Genomic DNA, 15,103 nt, shown 5'->3' with positions numbered 1-15,103 from the left:
AGAGCTGAAATGCCACAGGTGTGGTGTGGCTTCTATGAGTGATCTAAGATAGTGTATGGCCTTGGCCTCCAAGTCATACAATGTATGGTTTATCTAACAAAGAGCAAATGAGAATCTTGAGTCAAAGATGAGGTTGAGGAAAGAAGCTGGCTGGTATAGAGAGCTGTTCATCTGCTATGTGCAGCTGTGAGTGAAAGCCTGCCTTGCTTGGCTCATGTGGAGGCTGTCCTTGTGACCAGAGTCATAGCATGCAGTCTGTTGTCCCTTGAATGTTTATTTGTTTTTATGGCTTTTGCTAAGGTATCTCAAGAATATTTGTAGTACATTAGGTTTCATTGTGTTCTGCTTCATCCTTCATGCTGCAGTAACATTAAGAGTCTTGCAAGACCCATATGAAGGATGGCAAAGGATATTGGCATCTGGGAACAGTGGCTTTGGTCTCTTGGGCCAGAAACTCAAATGCTGGCTATTGCAGGCTGCCTAGTGTTGTCATGCTGCATTCCAGCTGCTTTGAAAACTGTCCTCCTAGGATGAGCAGAGCAGTCATCCTTTTACTGATTTATAGCTGAAACAATCTAGCACACAGTTGCTGGCCTAGTATTTCTGAGAGTGGTAATACCCTAGTGAAGGTAAGGATGGTGTAAGTAGGTAAGGGAAATAAATGCTTTCAAATGAGCTGTTCAAGCCTTGTGTAACTGATGGTTCAGTTAAAAAGAAGAAAGAAAAAGGCAACAAAAAAAAAAATCCCCAACACACAGAAGATCTTGAAAGGCTTGGAGTCAGGAAACTGACCAGAAAGCTCTGATAATTGTTAAGGTCAGTTAACTCTGACTTAAAGATTTGATGTCATTTCAGAACCATATTCTTTTGGTTGTGCTATGAAAGCAAGTGGCTTACGCCTTTTCTAACATTCAGGAGCTCCTTGGGGTTTGTTTTTTGTTTGGAGTTTCTTTAGTTTGTTTGCTTTTGGGTTTTTTTAGGCTTAAAATGAAAAGCTCCCCCTCACTCTCTCAGCATTATGCTCTTGTGGCCAAGAAGGCAGATGCCATTCTGGGATGTATTAGAAGGGCTGTGGTTAAGAGAGGTTCTTCCCCTGCCCCTCTACTCTGCCCTGGTGAGGTTGCGTCTGAAATATTGTGTCCAGTTTTGGATAAGAAAGACCTCAGGGAACTGCTTGAAAGAGTTCAGCACAGAGCCACAAAAATGGAATGGAACATATGAGGAGAGACGGAGGGAGCTGAGGCTCTTTAGCTTGGAGAGGAGGAGACTGAGAGGTGACCTCATGAATGTTTATAAAGATGTAAAGAGTGAGTGCCAAGAGGAGGGAACCATTCTTGGTGATGCCCAACAACAGGACAAGGGGCAAAAGGTGGAAGTTGAGGCATAGGTAGTTCCATGGAAACATGAGGAGGAATTTTTTCACTGTGAGGGTGACAGAACACTGGAACAGGCTGCCCAGGGGATTGTGGAATCTCCCGCTCTAAAGATATTCAAGTCCCGCCTGGATGCGTTCCTGTGTGACCTGGTGTAAGTGCTCCTGCTCTGGCAGGGGGGTTGGACTGGATGGTCTTTTGAGGTCGCTTCCAACCCCTAACAGTCCTTCATTCTGTGAGCTCAACCTTTAGTCTTCTCTGACTGTGAGAAAGCGTGTTTGTGCTGCAGTCACATGCAGCTCACTTCTGCATTGCAAAGCTACTTCAAAATAAAGTAACTCAGCTGCTGTCTGAATATGTAATTAACTTTTCAGCTGGATTTTATTGCCAGCATCAGATCCCTTAATGTGAACCATTTGTGCTATAGATATACCTATGAAAAAAAAAAGGAGAAAAGAGAAAAGGAGATACTACCCCATTCTTCCCCCTTTCATATACCAGCTGAACTTGAAACTAGCACAGTCATTAAGCACAATGCCAAATGTCAGTTGTGCCAACAAATGTGTAATAATTGTATTTTTGGATCCAGCAGTGTTTTAGAGAAAACTGCTCATAATTTCCAGCAGTTACTCTTGCAAAGGGTGTTCTTTTCTTTGATTTCTTTATCTTCAAGCTATATCTGCAGAATAAAACTGTAAAGTCAACTCATGTTTTGCAGTTACTTGGGTTGTGTTATGTAGAACCAAACAAAGCTAGCAGAGCATTGTTGTCCGTATGAGGTGAGTTTGACTCGTTCCGATCTGGTCCATGTTCTCTTTGACACTGTGCCATCTTAATATGTTGACTTTGGGGTCAGATTGGTGTTAAAGTTGTTCATTTCAAAAGTATGGCCAATACTGAAGTTGTGAAAACTGCTAAGCTCAGATTTGTACCTGTTTTGTCCATTATGCTGATTTGAGCCTAATTGAAGTATTTTTATGTGAGAAAATTGAATCATTGATTGGTTGTGAAAAGAAAATAATGATGAAGTCTGTATCATACATTGGTTTGTTGAGAGGGATAAAAGGCTAAAGTGTAAACAGTTTGTCCCACTCTGCTCTGTGATGCTGGATCTATTTGCTTCCTCTTTGCTCCACTCTAAGATCTTTCCACTAATCTTGGCTAACAGAAAACAACATAAGTTTTGCTGATTGTTTTATTTGTCTGTCTGGGAAAGTAGAGGGAGGGGGAGAGAGTGGCTTTGAGCCCTTCTGGGCAGTTTCCTTTGTCCAGGAGGCAATTTGTATTTCTGTATTATTTCTAATTTGTATATACTTGTAAGTATGTTGTGTATATATGCTTGTAAATTTTGCTTTGCTGTAAATATAGGTTCATCTTACTTCCAGCCCACCCAAGCTAGTCTGGTAAATCTCAATAGTGTGTGTGGGGGGAGTTCCTAACCCACCACAGCCCATGCATCCATGTATAAATATTTAGCCTTGGAAAATCTCTTTCTCCCTGTTTGTGTGTGCATACATACATGTGTGTGATATACACTTATGACAAATGCATCATTTGTATACCTAGAACATAACCTCTCTGTCAGGTGCCCTCAGGTGAAGGCAGGGGTTTCTCATGCAGCAAATCAGGCAATTTCTGATGTACATGTTTTTAGGGGATTTCTCCCATGCTGGTTTAGTGCATCAGAGATTACCTCAGCCTGAGTGATCTAAGTAAGTGATGGAAGATTTTGGGGGAGAAGGCAAAGAGGGCTTTCTACAGGCGTGGGAGCAGCGTGAGAATGAGATGCATAGGACTGGTGAAAATATCTGTACACCACAGCTGAGATCATTAGTATTGAATATGAGGAGACTCAGTGTAAGACCAACTGTTTTATCTGAGAGAAGGCTATACAAGGCTGTGGCTGCTTGAACCTAGGTGCCTTTAAGAGCACCACATAGTTCAGCACTGGTCAGACCACACCTTGAGTACTGCGTCCAGTTCTGGGCCCCTCAATTCAAGAAGGATGTTGAGGTGCTGGAACATGTCCAGAGAAGGGCAACGAAGCTGGTGAGGGGCCTGGAGCACAAATCCTATGAGGAGAGGTTGAGGGAGCTGGGGGTGTTTAGCCTGGAGAAGAGGAGGCTCAGGGGTGATCTTATTACTGTCTACAACTACCTGAAGGGACATTGTAGCCAGGTGGGGGGTGGCCTCTTCTCCCGGGTAACCAGCAATAGAACAAGGGGACACAGTCTCAAGTTGTGCCAGGGTAGGTCTAGGCTGGATGTTAGGACGAAGTTCTTCCCAGAGAGAGTGATTTCCCATTGGAATGGGCTGCCCAGGGAGGTGGTGGAGGCACCATCCCTGGGTGTCTTCAAGAAAAGCCTGGATGAGGCACTTAGTGCCATGGTCTAGTTGATTGGCTAGGGCTGGGTGCTAGGTTGGGTTGGATGATCTTGGAGGTCTCTTCCAACCTGGTTGATTCTATGATTCTATGACATGTACTGGAAAGTGTAATCTTTGAATGTTATACCTGTAAGTCCTGCAGCCTTATAAATTTGGCTGGAAAATCAGTTTTATTCCCTTTCCCCTTTCTCTCTTCTCCCAGGAGAGGGATAAAGCCTCATTAACCTTGGCAGTGCTGCCAATCAGGCTTGGAGTTGCCAGGCTGAATTCTGTGCTCTGTCACAATTGGAATGCTATGGGGGTAGAGAGGCATGATGGGGGGGCATTCAGGCCTGGGATTTTGGGTTTTTTTGTGTCAGCTACTGTGTAAAACCAGATTATGAATTTCTCTGTCTTTTATGTGCTTTGCATTATGCCACCTGTATCACTGCACTATATGAATTGCCTCTTCATTTAAACTTTCCAATTCTCCAGTCCCATGTGTGAGCAGTTTTCTTTTGCCCCTGCTGAAAGAGGTAAAAGAGCAATCTGTCTCACTTTAAACCATGACAGTCACGGAGAAGACAAAATGTTTAGACCTTACAGCCTTGATGAGTGTGAGTGTAATGGATAGATTTAAAAATTACTCTCAGAGAAACATCTTATTTTGGTAGTCAAGAAGCATGGGTAATTTGAAGATGGTCATGCATCCAGGCCATGTGTTAGTTGGTTCAAGTGCTTCATGGATGCCTCAAAACAATGTAGAAACTCACACTGATATGCATGAAAGCTGAAGATATTTGGGGCAAGGGATAAATCAGTGATGCTGGGAATAGGTTTTCACGTTACAGTTCTGCAGGTTTTACAGTATTCTTGTAAAGTAACCCAGTGTTGGCCTGTGTACCACTGGCACTCTTTTAGTACCTCAGACCAAAGATCCATTTTGTTCAGTTCACAAGTGATCAGTGTCATCTGATTTTCTTTCCTTTGTCTCTTTCCCTGTAGCTGTTACAGCTTCTGGAATCTGAAACCATGCAACTAGAAGCCTTTCTAGAGTGGAAGCAACTGGAACCAGTTTATTGGCAATGGATGGTAATGAATCAAACTGATCTTGAAGGGTACAGCTTCCTTGACTCTAACATAACTGACCATTTACAAAGGTCCCTTCCCACAAAAATTGATGTTGCAAATGAAAAGTTTAACAGCACTTGAGAAAGGAAAAGAAAAAAACAGAGTGTTTCCTTAATTCTTCATCCTTCATCCCTGTGGTTTCTTCAGTAAGAGTCAACCCAGCTAAGCTGAATTGATGCAGGGCAGACTGGCAGAATTTCCTATAGTTAACACAAATGAAAATGTCTGATCTTCATCTCTTCTAATGTTTTTTAAACATGGCAATTGTGCATTAAATTAAATGGCTTTTCAGAAGAGGACCTCTAAGCTTTATTGCAGATTTGAGAACAACTAAATTTGCAAGCAGCTGATACTGAAAACAACATCATTTTTCCCAGCCAAATAGTGTGTTGAAATCGTTGATTTCCCCTTGAACCACATTGAATGATCATAAGGAAATCAATAAGCCTTTCTCTGTGCATCTGATGATTTTTCAAGCGAGCGTAAATGGTACCATCCATCTCCCTTCTCTCTACATCCTTTGCCCATTCATAGTTGCTGAAAAGAGTTCTTTAGAGCACCACATTAGCCGTATGAACTCACAACATTTTGAGAGTCAGTGATCTGACTGTTTAATTACCATCATGTGGTTATTTGGAGAGCATCATAAGCCTGTCTCCAAGTAGGCAAAATATAACTGCAAGTGGTCTGGCATTTCAGTACATCCACCAAAATGTTTGCCTCTGAGGTTGAACAGTGCTTCCTAGGGTTAAGTCCTAAATCACAGAATTAACCAGGTTGGAAAAGACCTTCAAGATCATTGAGTTCAACCATGGCACTAAGTGCCTTATCCAGTCTCATTTTAAACACCTCCAGGGATGGTGACTCCCTCACCTCTCTGGGCAGTCCATTCCAATGTCACTCACTCTTGCTGTGAAGAACTTCTTCCTAACATCCAGCCTCAACCTGCCCTGGTGCAGTTTGAGACTGTGTCCTCTTGTTCTGTCACCGATTGCCTGGGAGAAGAAAGCAACCCTCACCTGGCTACAACCTCCTTTCAGGTAGTTGTAGAGAGCAATGAGGTCTCCTCTGAGCCTCCTCTTCTCCAGGCTGAACAACCCCAGCTCCCTCAGCCTCTCCTCATAGGGCTGTGCTCCAGCCTTGTTGCCCTTCTCTGGACACATCCCAGCACCTCAATGTCTTCCTTAAATTGAGGGGCCAAGACCTGGACGCAGTACTCGAGATGTGGCCTAACCAGTGCTGAGTACAGAGGCAAAAGGACTTCCCTGGTCCTGCTGGCTGCACTATTCCTGATAGAGGCCAGGATGTCATAAAACCTCATGAGTGACCTGACCAGCACAAGCTTGATGGAGTACTAAGCCATCTCACTGAAACTATATTCTTACCCTGAAAGGTTGGACTAGATGATCCTTGAGGTCTCTTCCAATCTGCTGTTCTATGAATCTGTTAAAATTGTTTCATAGGCTTTTCTTTCTGTGGTGGGTTTATACCACTTAGAGTTTGGAATTTACACCCCCCCTAGTTTTAAATTACCACACTATTCAGAATTTGGAAGTAAAATTAGAGTATTATTTGTGATCTTGTGAAATATAAAAGGTAGTAAACATGTACAAATACATCTCTACATATACAACTAGACAGTATCTCAGCTAATCTGCCTGGGCAAAGTCCAGGGACCCCCCCTGGAGAAATCCAGACCCCCTTGGACAATTCTTGATGTAGAGAAGGCAAGGCCAGATGGAAAGAGACAGTATGAAAAACAAGAGAGAGAGAGACCACTGAACACCCATCTATATGGAAAAATAACAAACCAATAAAATGAGATAAATCTATCTCTTATGTTCTGTTCAGCCCTGTTATGAAGGGGAAATTAATTAATGCAAGATTATATTGTTTCAAAATTAATATTGTTTATTAATTTTGATATTCAGAACTCTCACCACCTCCTGATCAGTAATTGTAATAATAATTTGTTCTTCACATGGTCCTGGAAACATTTTACAGATAGTAACTAAATCTGGATATAATTTGCAAAAATATATACTTTAACTGAACTGGAAGAGAACTTTCTTGTGGCCAAATACCTCTTGTGGTCAATGTGTCACTTGCCCACCAGATAGACTCAAGGAGCTCCTTTCTGCTTATGGCAGAAGGCAATGGTGGGTTAGAAAGAGGCTTTTAAGCATATACTCACAAAATATTATCTCCTGACTCGCAAGGCTAGCTACCAGCTTCAGTCACTATCCAAATGCTTTCAGGGAATTCCATCTTTCCTGTCAACTGCTGAGACTTCTGATTCTTCCCAGGCTGGGGAGAGTGCTGGGGAAAGGAGGCAGGCAATCTCTGACCCGATCCTCTACATGATCTGTATCACCAGGGCTTTTTGTCTTGGCAGGAGACTTTTCAGATGGAGGCAGGATGTCTTGTGATGTGCAGTCTTAGCATGATGTCATGCCAGCTGTGCAGGCTGATTGCATGGAGGCATTTAGAGCCTGTTCCTGGTAAACTGGCAACAGTGGAGTTTCCAGGCAAACAATAAGGCAGTAAGCAATGGCAGCAGGCAACAGCAGGCACAAATAGAACAGCAGAGCACACTGTGTTTACCTGCTTCTTTCTTTTATCAATGTGGGCTGAGACTAATGGGCCTTTGGACACACAGTAGCCAGTCAGAATGGTAGTTAGCCAAGCCTGACCATATTAGGTGAAGCCATAGGCTTGCTTTACCTACATTTGGGAAGAGCATCGGCCTTGCACAAGGCAGACAGAAGCTAAGCATGTGTACCTTGTTTACCACAGGAAAAAAACATGCCTGGGCAAGCCAGTACATGTATAAGCCTAGTATCACAGTATTATCAGGGTTGGAAGAGACCTCACAGATCATCAGGTCCAACCCTTTACCATAGAGCTCAAGGCTAGACCATGGCACCAAGTGCCACGTCCAATCCTGCCTTGAACAGCTCCAGGGACGGCGACTCCACCACCTCCCCGGGCAGCCCATTCCAGTGTCCAATGACTCTCTCAGTGAAGAACTTTCTCCTCACCTCCAGCCTAAATCTCCCCTGGCGCAGCCTGAGGCTGTGTCCTCTTGTTCTGGTGCTGGCCACCTGAGAGAAGAGAGCAACCTCCTCCTGGCCACAACCACCCCTCAGGTAGTTGTAGTCCGATCAGCCCTACCACGACAAGCCCCTTTTGGGATGTACTTTCAGACTCTCTCAAAACCTTTTTTTTTTACAATTAAGACGCTAGTCTTTAACACTTTGATTTTGCTGCTGATGGTTGTTGTTTCCACATGCTGAATGATATATGGCAATGAGGTGTTTGCAGAGGATACAGTGGGTTTCTCTTTCCACTTCACCTGTCTTTTGCATTGCTGACCTGCTGATTCTTGCATAGCTACTGCCTGCTCGTGGGCAGGAGCATGACATAACTGCAGCTGTGGAGTGGCTGAATAATATCATTTAATGAATTTCAAAATTAAAACCTCAAAACAGTGTACAGAACATGCCTGAGTTGCGACGTCATAGAACCATAGAATGGTTGGAAGAGACCTCAAAGATCATCCAGTTCCAACCCCCCTGCCTCCCACTAGAACAGGTCACTCAAGGCCTCATCCAACCTGGCTTTGAACACCTCCAGCATCCACAGCCTCCCTGGGCAGCCTGTTCCAGTGTCTCACCACTCTCACTGTGAAGAACCCTTTCCTAACATCTAGTTTGAATCTCCCCTCTTCCATTTTAAACCCATTACTCATCCTGTCATTACAAGACCTTGTAAATAGTCCCTCCCCAGCCTTCTTGTAGGCCCCCTTCAGATACTGGAAGGCCACTCCAAGGTCTCCTGGAAGCCTTCTCTTCTCCAGGCTGCAGAGCCCCCAATCATAGAATCATGTCCTGGGTCTTTGCTCAGCATGAGCTGCTGGTCTCAGTGCTTTGTGCCAGGTTGCAGTGCTGATGCTTGCTCAGGCAAGGTTTTGTGGGGTATCTTTTGCCATTTTTAGCTATCTTACACTGTGTTGTTTTTTTTTTTCTTTTCTTGTATGAGCCTAAAAACCTCTTGCTGTGAATCAAGCCAGAGTTTTTAACCTACCTGCAGAGAAGACAGAAAGGGGAGAGGAATTACTCCCATTCTCTTTATAGACGAGGCTGTTGGCATGTCACTACGCTCCCCCTTTCTAAGCTAAACAAAATTGGTTCTCTCAAAGTCTTTTTGTAGGTCATTCATTCAGACTTCTGACGTTTGTGGCTGTTTTCACCTGGGACTTCCATTGGTGTTGAACTTTAGGTTCTTCACCCATGTCTCAGTGCTACATTCATTGCTCTTCTATCACAGAAACTGGTTTATACTTTCAAAAATGGTACTTGACTTTAACAGTGTGATAGTGGTGACTTCTGCTTTTCTGACATCTCTTCCAGCAGTGTTGCTGCTGAGCCAGTAATTATGCACTTGATTTTCTGCTGCCTCTGTGTAGACTGTTCTGCTCCACTGCAGAATTTCCTCTCACAATTTTCAGATTACTTCTCCAATTTCTATAGATAATTTTGAATGCCAGTTAAGTCCTTAGAAGAGATTATGACCTCTCCTATTCAACATCTTCTTGATAACATGATGGAGAGAAATATTTAATACTCTGAGTGAGAAGGCCTGGATCCTTCAAGTTATGCTGTGCTACTCTGACTTGAAAATGGTCAAATGTATAGAGTGTGTGCACCACAGTGTATGGGAACATGGCTACATGCATTTCAAGGACTCTTAAGTTATTTGTGGGTGTTGGAGTGTTTCAAGTAACAATTGCTATCTCCAAAGTCAATTGCAGAATAAATTATAGAGCCAGGTAGGTGATCATGTTCGAGTAAAGCTGACAGATTCTAGCCAGCCTGCAGCAGGGGTCTCTCGGAGTTCCTCAATCTGTAAAGTTTTACATGGACACAGGTAGTTCTATGGGTGTTACAACTTACTGTGCCACACAGCAGGTGGGGCTCTGCTGAACCCTTTAAGCATCTGTCTCCTGCCTCGTCATCATCATCATCACTTTGTAACAAAAAGCTGTAGAAATGCATCCAGCCTCAGAGTTTGAGGGGAAGAGATGTATCTAGAACTTCAGCAGTACTGATGATCTCTGCTGTCCCATGAGTGTAACTTTATGGTTTAGCACAGTGGAAAACAGCTGACAGCATGCAGCACTTTCTAAAATAAGCTAGGTTAGCAACATAAGTTTTCTGTTAACTTAGAAATATGCTACAGTGAACCAGGGAGGTTATCTCTTAAAATAACTCTGGAATTGCAGAGCCACTCTATACTGAGATGGCAGCAGTGAATTCCAAGTTATGAGTTGGGTGGGGGGAGGAGGGGAAAGGATTTTAGCTGCTGCTGAAAAGTAACTTCCATTGTTTTTCTTCTAGGAAACTGTGTTAGATAGTGTGGCTGAAGAGGGAAGTACATGTGATTCCCAGGATGCTCATGTGCAGCCAAGCAGGCAGCAGGTGCCCCCAAGCTGCCCCTGGGCTGACAGCCTGACTGGGCAAATCGAGAGGTTGTCCAGAGATCTCATGACCCTCCATGACCACCTGCATGAACTTGTAACACAACGAAGGGCTGCGTGGTGTGAGAAGGTAAGGCCTTGAGTAGCTTTCTACATCGTTGGTGATTTTCAAGATCCTGCATTTTTCATCTCTCTCCTTACAGCCCATTTTAGGGCAGCTTCCCTCTTGCTGCTTTGTGTCAGTGTTACTGCAATCTCGATGTCAGATCTACAGTTACTTGTCTGTTTATGCCCACAGCATGCCAGGTGCTCTTTCAAACACAAAATAGGCATCTGTCCCAGAGAGGCAGCGTGCTGAAATGAAGTAAGTGTTCTTTTGGAAGGGAAAGCATCAAAGGATAGGGGTTACAGAAGCGAGAAGAGGAGGAAATCATGGTAGCTCCCAGAGGGGACAGATGCAGCAGGCTGAAAGCATCAGTAATGGTTATAGTGAGAAAAATAAAGATAGGTATTCACAGGGAAGGGGGTGGGAGATCTTGTCATCTTTTACTGAGTTAAGTCTTTGAAATGCCTGATGGGGGAAGGAATAAGGAGAATTTGAAACCTGTGAAGTGAGAGAAGGGACTGAGCACAAGATTTGGTGGAGGAACAGACTGGCTGTGGGAGGCTGGCTGCAGAGGAACGCAGGTGATATGAAGGAAGTACACATGGTGTTCACTGACATAGGGATAGGGAGACACTGGGAAGTACCAGGAGGGGGTAGATGCAAGTGCAGAAGGTGAATCTGAGTATTAACACACTTGCAGGAGGAGAAGATTCAGTGAAAATTCAGACATTAAGAGAAAAGGATACCAGAGAGTCTATGAAAACTATGTATGGAGGAAAAAGTGAGGATAAGAGTTGGGACAGATAGAACAGTAATGAAAGTGCTGTATCATTGGTTTCTGTCTCCATTAACTCAGGAGAGGGTTTTATTTTTCCTTCAAGTTTTGTTTGTTAGCTTTTGTTTGGGTTTTTATTTTAATTGAGGTGATGCTAGATGAGATTACAGATAGCTGAAGAGTGACAGGTTGTCAAGTCAAGAGGTGTTTGCTTGAGGTCTGTCATGAAAACAGTGTGTAGAGAGATAGTTGCTCTCTTTCACTCTGAGAGAAGGCTCCAAGGAGACCTGATTGTGGCCTTCCAGTATGTGAAGGGGACCTGTAAGAAACCTGTTGAGAGACATGATCTAGTATGAGGTGTCCCTGCCCAGGGCAGGAGGGGTTGGAGATAGATGATCCTTGAGGTCTCTTCTAGCCCTGACGATTCTGTGATTCTATGATTCTGACTATGATCAGTGGCGTAAGGATAGGAACAGGGAGCTGCTGCTTCATCTAGAATATGAGTACTGTGTCCAGTTCTGGGCCCCTCAATTCAAGAAAGATGTTGAGTTGCTGGAACATGTCCAGAGAAGGGCAACAAAGCTGGTGAGGGGCCTGGAGCACAAATCCTATGAGGAGAGGTTGAGGGAGCTGGGCCTGTTTAGCCTGGAGAAGAGGAGGCTCAGGGGTGATCTTATTACTGTCTACAACTACCTGAAGGGGCACTGTAGCCAGGTGGGGGGTGGCCTCTTCTCCCAGGCAACCAGCAATAGAACAAGGGGACACAGTCTCAAGTTGTGCCAGGGTAGGTATAGGCTGGATATTAGGAAGAAGTTCTTCACAGAGAGAGTGATTTCCCATTGGAATGGGCTGCCCAGGGAGGTGGTGGAGGCACTGTCCCTTGAGGTCTTCAAGAAAAGCCTGGATGAGGCACTTAGTGCCATGGTCTAGTTGATTGGCCAGGGCTGGGTGCTAGGTTGGACTGGATGATCTTGGAGGTCTCTTCCAACCTGGTTGATTCTATGATTCTATGAAACTTCATCCCACATGACACTGGATCTAAGTAGTGTACGTGGATTTGAAACCTGCTGGAACATTCTTGGAAGATGAAATCCATCAAAGACTATCAAATATAGCAGATACAACTTAAAACCCATAGCAAGTTGTGAGAGCAAAACTTGTTTCAGGCTGGGGGAATATGCTGAGGAAGCATCTCCATAGATTTTCCCTTGTCTTGCAATCTTCTCTAGGCACTTGCTGTTGATCAGTGTCAGTGATGGAGAGCTGAACTAGGCAGGTCTCCAGCATCATCAGATTTGGTTGTTTTTATGGCAAAGCAGACATGACCATTCTAGGATGACTCAGACCTGGAATTCTAAAAATAAAATTTCCAATTCATAATTTCCAAAGCAAGATGTGCTCTGACTCCTCTTCTGTGTAACCATACATGTGCTGTTAAATGTTATTTAATAGCCACATTGAAATGATTTTGTGCTTACATTTGGAAATCAAGCCCCCGAAAGATTAACTGATGATTTCTTCTTCATTGTACTTTGAAATAGATGCACTGATTATATTTGAATGATGGTTGGTCAAGTTCCAGTGTTTCTGAGATTCAGTGAGTGTTGTTTGAGTTTATGACTGTGGGTAACAAATGGAGTGCATCTTAATATGCTGTTAAAAGGATGGTTTATCACAAGCGCCCCCTCGTCTACATGCCCTGGAACAGAATTGTTTTGTAACACTACATGACAGCATTTTTTGGAATGCTGGGGGTCAGATGACTCTCTGTCAATTCTCTTCACATCAACCCTTCCTTTGAATAGTGTTTCTGCTTATGTGATGCTTTCTGCCTGTAGTTTGTCTTTTTTTCCCCCACAGTTAGGATTGTTGCTGAATGCTGTCTCCTCTATCCACTGTGTTTTTCTGCCCCCTTCAGTCTTTTCCCTGGAGAAATAAGCTTATCACATCTTTCCTTCTGTAATATTTTTAGTCAAACAAAAGGGAAGATACAGCAGTAGCTACAGTGGTCATTATCTCTGGCTTTGTATCTTGCAGTATGGAAGGGTCTGGAAATTAACTTGCCTCTCACAAGCATGCTCAGCTGAGGGACAGGACAGCTTGGTGCAGTTCTTGTTCCCATCACCTTGTGCTTCATAAAAAGAAAGGTGATAATCCAGAGAGTAAAGATGGCTGTTGTTAGCAGTAAGCCTGATGTCTATGCCAGACAACTGAGTAGAAACTGTTCTGAAGAACAGGATGGAGGGCAAGTGATTAAACATGATATGCTGGGGAGGAGACAGCACAGCTTTCACAGAGAGGAAGCATGAATCTGAAAACCTGCTGGCGCTCTCTGAAGGGACGAGTAAGCATGTGGGCAAGAGAGGTTGAACTGACGTTGTTTAATTGCATTTACAAATGGCATTTGATGCAATCCCCGAAAAGATTTTCAATAAAAATAAACTGCCCACGTGGCTGTCTTCCCTCTTACCCTTGAGCAAACAGCAGAGCAGGAAGTGGAGAGGAGGTGGTGGTGATGGCTTTGCAGAGGCAGTCAGTGGCAGAGCCTCACGGCCCATGCTGCTGGCTCAGCCTGTCTGTGACCACTCTGGGAAAGGAGGTGCAGAGCCAAGTGTCTATGTGGATAGTGCCCAAGATGAGACTAAATCCTGAAGAGCATGTGAAGGACAACGGCACAGGACTGTTGAGAGTCCTTGTACCGAGTAGTGAAGTGGTAAAATACCAGATAAAATTGCATGGAGATAAATGTAACAAAGTTAATCTGAAGGGAGAGTCGTAATTCTTTTCTGATCTGACTGTCATGGCATGTGAATGAGCTCTTGGGATTATAATGATGGCTCTGTGGAAATGTCAATGTTCAGAAATGGTAAACTGAATCCTAAGAATTGTTAGAAAATCAGAAGAACCCAGAACTTAAAATAGTCCCATCTGTTCCTGGAATACTTTGTGCGGTTCTGGCACAGGGAGGGGAAGTGATGATGTTCCTCCCAGGTTGTGAAAGGGTTTCTCTGCAAGGAAATTTACCTAGGCTCTTTGCAGTAGGAGAGAATGAAGAAGGGTACCTCACTGGAGCAGGAGGAAACTTTTTTACAGTTCTTCTGCTACTCATTGGTTTTGCATAATAGCTGAACCTAGAGGGAATTACTGGACAAATTAACTGATTTTAAAAAGTCATTCTTAAATAAGAAATATGGGAAGTACTCTCTGGGAAGTCTTTAGCTGCTAACTACTGGAGTTTAGGAAGTTGTATCTTTTGGTGAGGTATTGCTAAGTATTTTTCTAGTCCTAAATGTGTCTCACTAGCTATTTGCTGTTGGAGAGTACTGGAGACAGTGCTGGGTCAGATAGAGCTTTGATATACCAAGGTACAGTTGCTCTTTCTTTACATCCATTGTAGCATTGACATTCAAGAGAGAAACTCAGGAGAGTCCAGAAGAGAAAAAATGAAAGTCATGGTAAGTCTGGTATGTGAGGTCTTTGGAGGATTTTGAGAATGGAAAAACTAAAGTGAGGTATATGATTTGAAGATAAAGAAACTTTGGGGCATAGACCTATGTATTTGTTTTCCAAAGGGACATGTGTGTAGATCACAACACTGATTCTAATGTTGGACTAAGAATTCCTCATGTCCAGGGCAGAGAAACATTAGAATTAGGTTGGTGAGCTGTGAAGTCTCCGTTCTTGGACCCTGCACAAACCAGGTTGTATCTGTCTGAAGAGGAGTTGGAGTTGCTGTAAGACTATGGATTGGGCTTGAAAACTTGTTGAATTCTCTTTCACTTACGCAAGTTTGTGACTGATTTATGTTGGACTATGTAGAGGTATTTCAGGTGTGTTAAAATTGCTACACTGCAATTTCTGGTTTGCACCACTAA

At 43.6% G+C, this 15,103-nt stretch overlaps 1 protein-coding gene across 1 annotated transcript in view; it reads left to right on the top strand.

Moving 5' to 3' along the window:
• The window catches only part of TEDC1 (tubulin epsilon and delta complex 1), a 100,942-nt gene that overhangs the window by 64,604 nt on the left and 21,235 nt on the right, over nt 1-15,103 (top strand). The window contains exons 6-7 of the mRNA XM_064147201.1: nt 4,743-4,829; nt 10,268-10,477. Of these exons, the coding sequence (XP_064003271.1) occupies nt 4,743-4,829; nt 10,268-10,477 (297 nt within the window). The remainder of the gene's footprint in view (nt 1-4,742; nt 4,830-10,267; nt 10,478-15,103) is intronic.

Source organism: Pogoniulus pusillus, chromosome 8 (assembly GCF_015220805.1).
Source record: "Pogoniulus pusillus isolate bPogPus1 chromosome 8, bPogPus1.pri, whole genome shotgun sequence".
In the NCBI taxonomy this organism is placed as follows: Eukaryota; Metazoa; Chordata; class Aves; order Piciformes; family Lybiidae; genus Pogoniulus; species Pogoniulus pusillus.
Note: the sequence above shows the minus strand (reverse complement) of the source record. Positions and strands in the feature narration are given on the sequence as shown.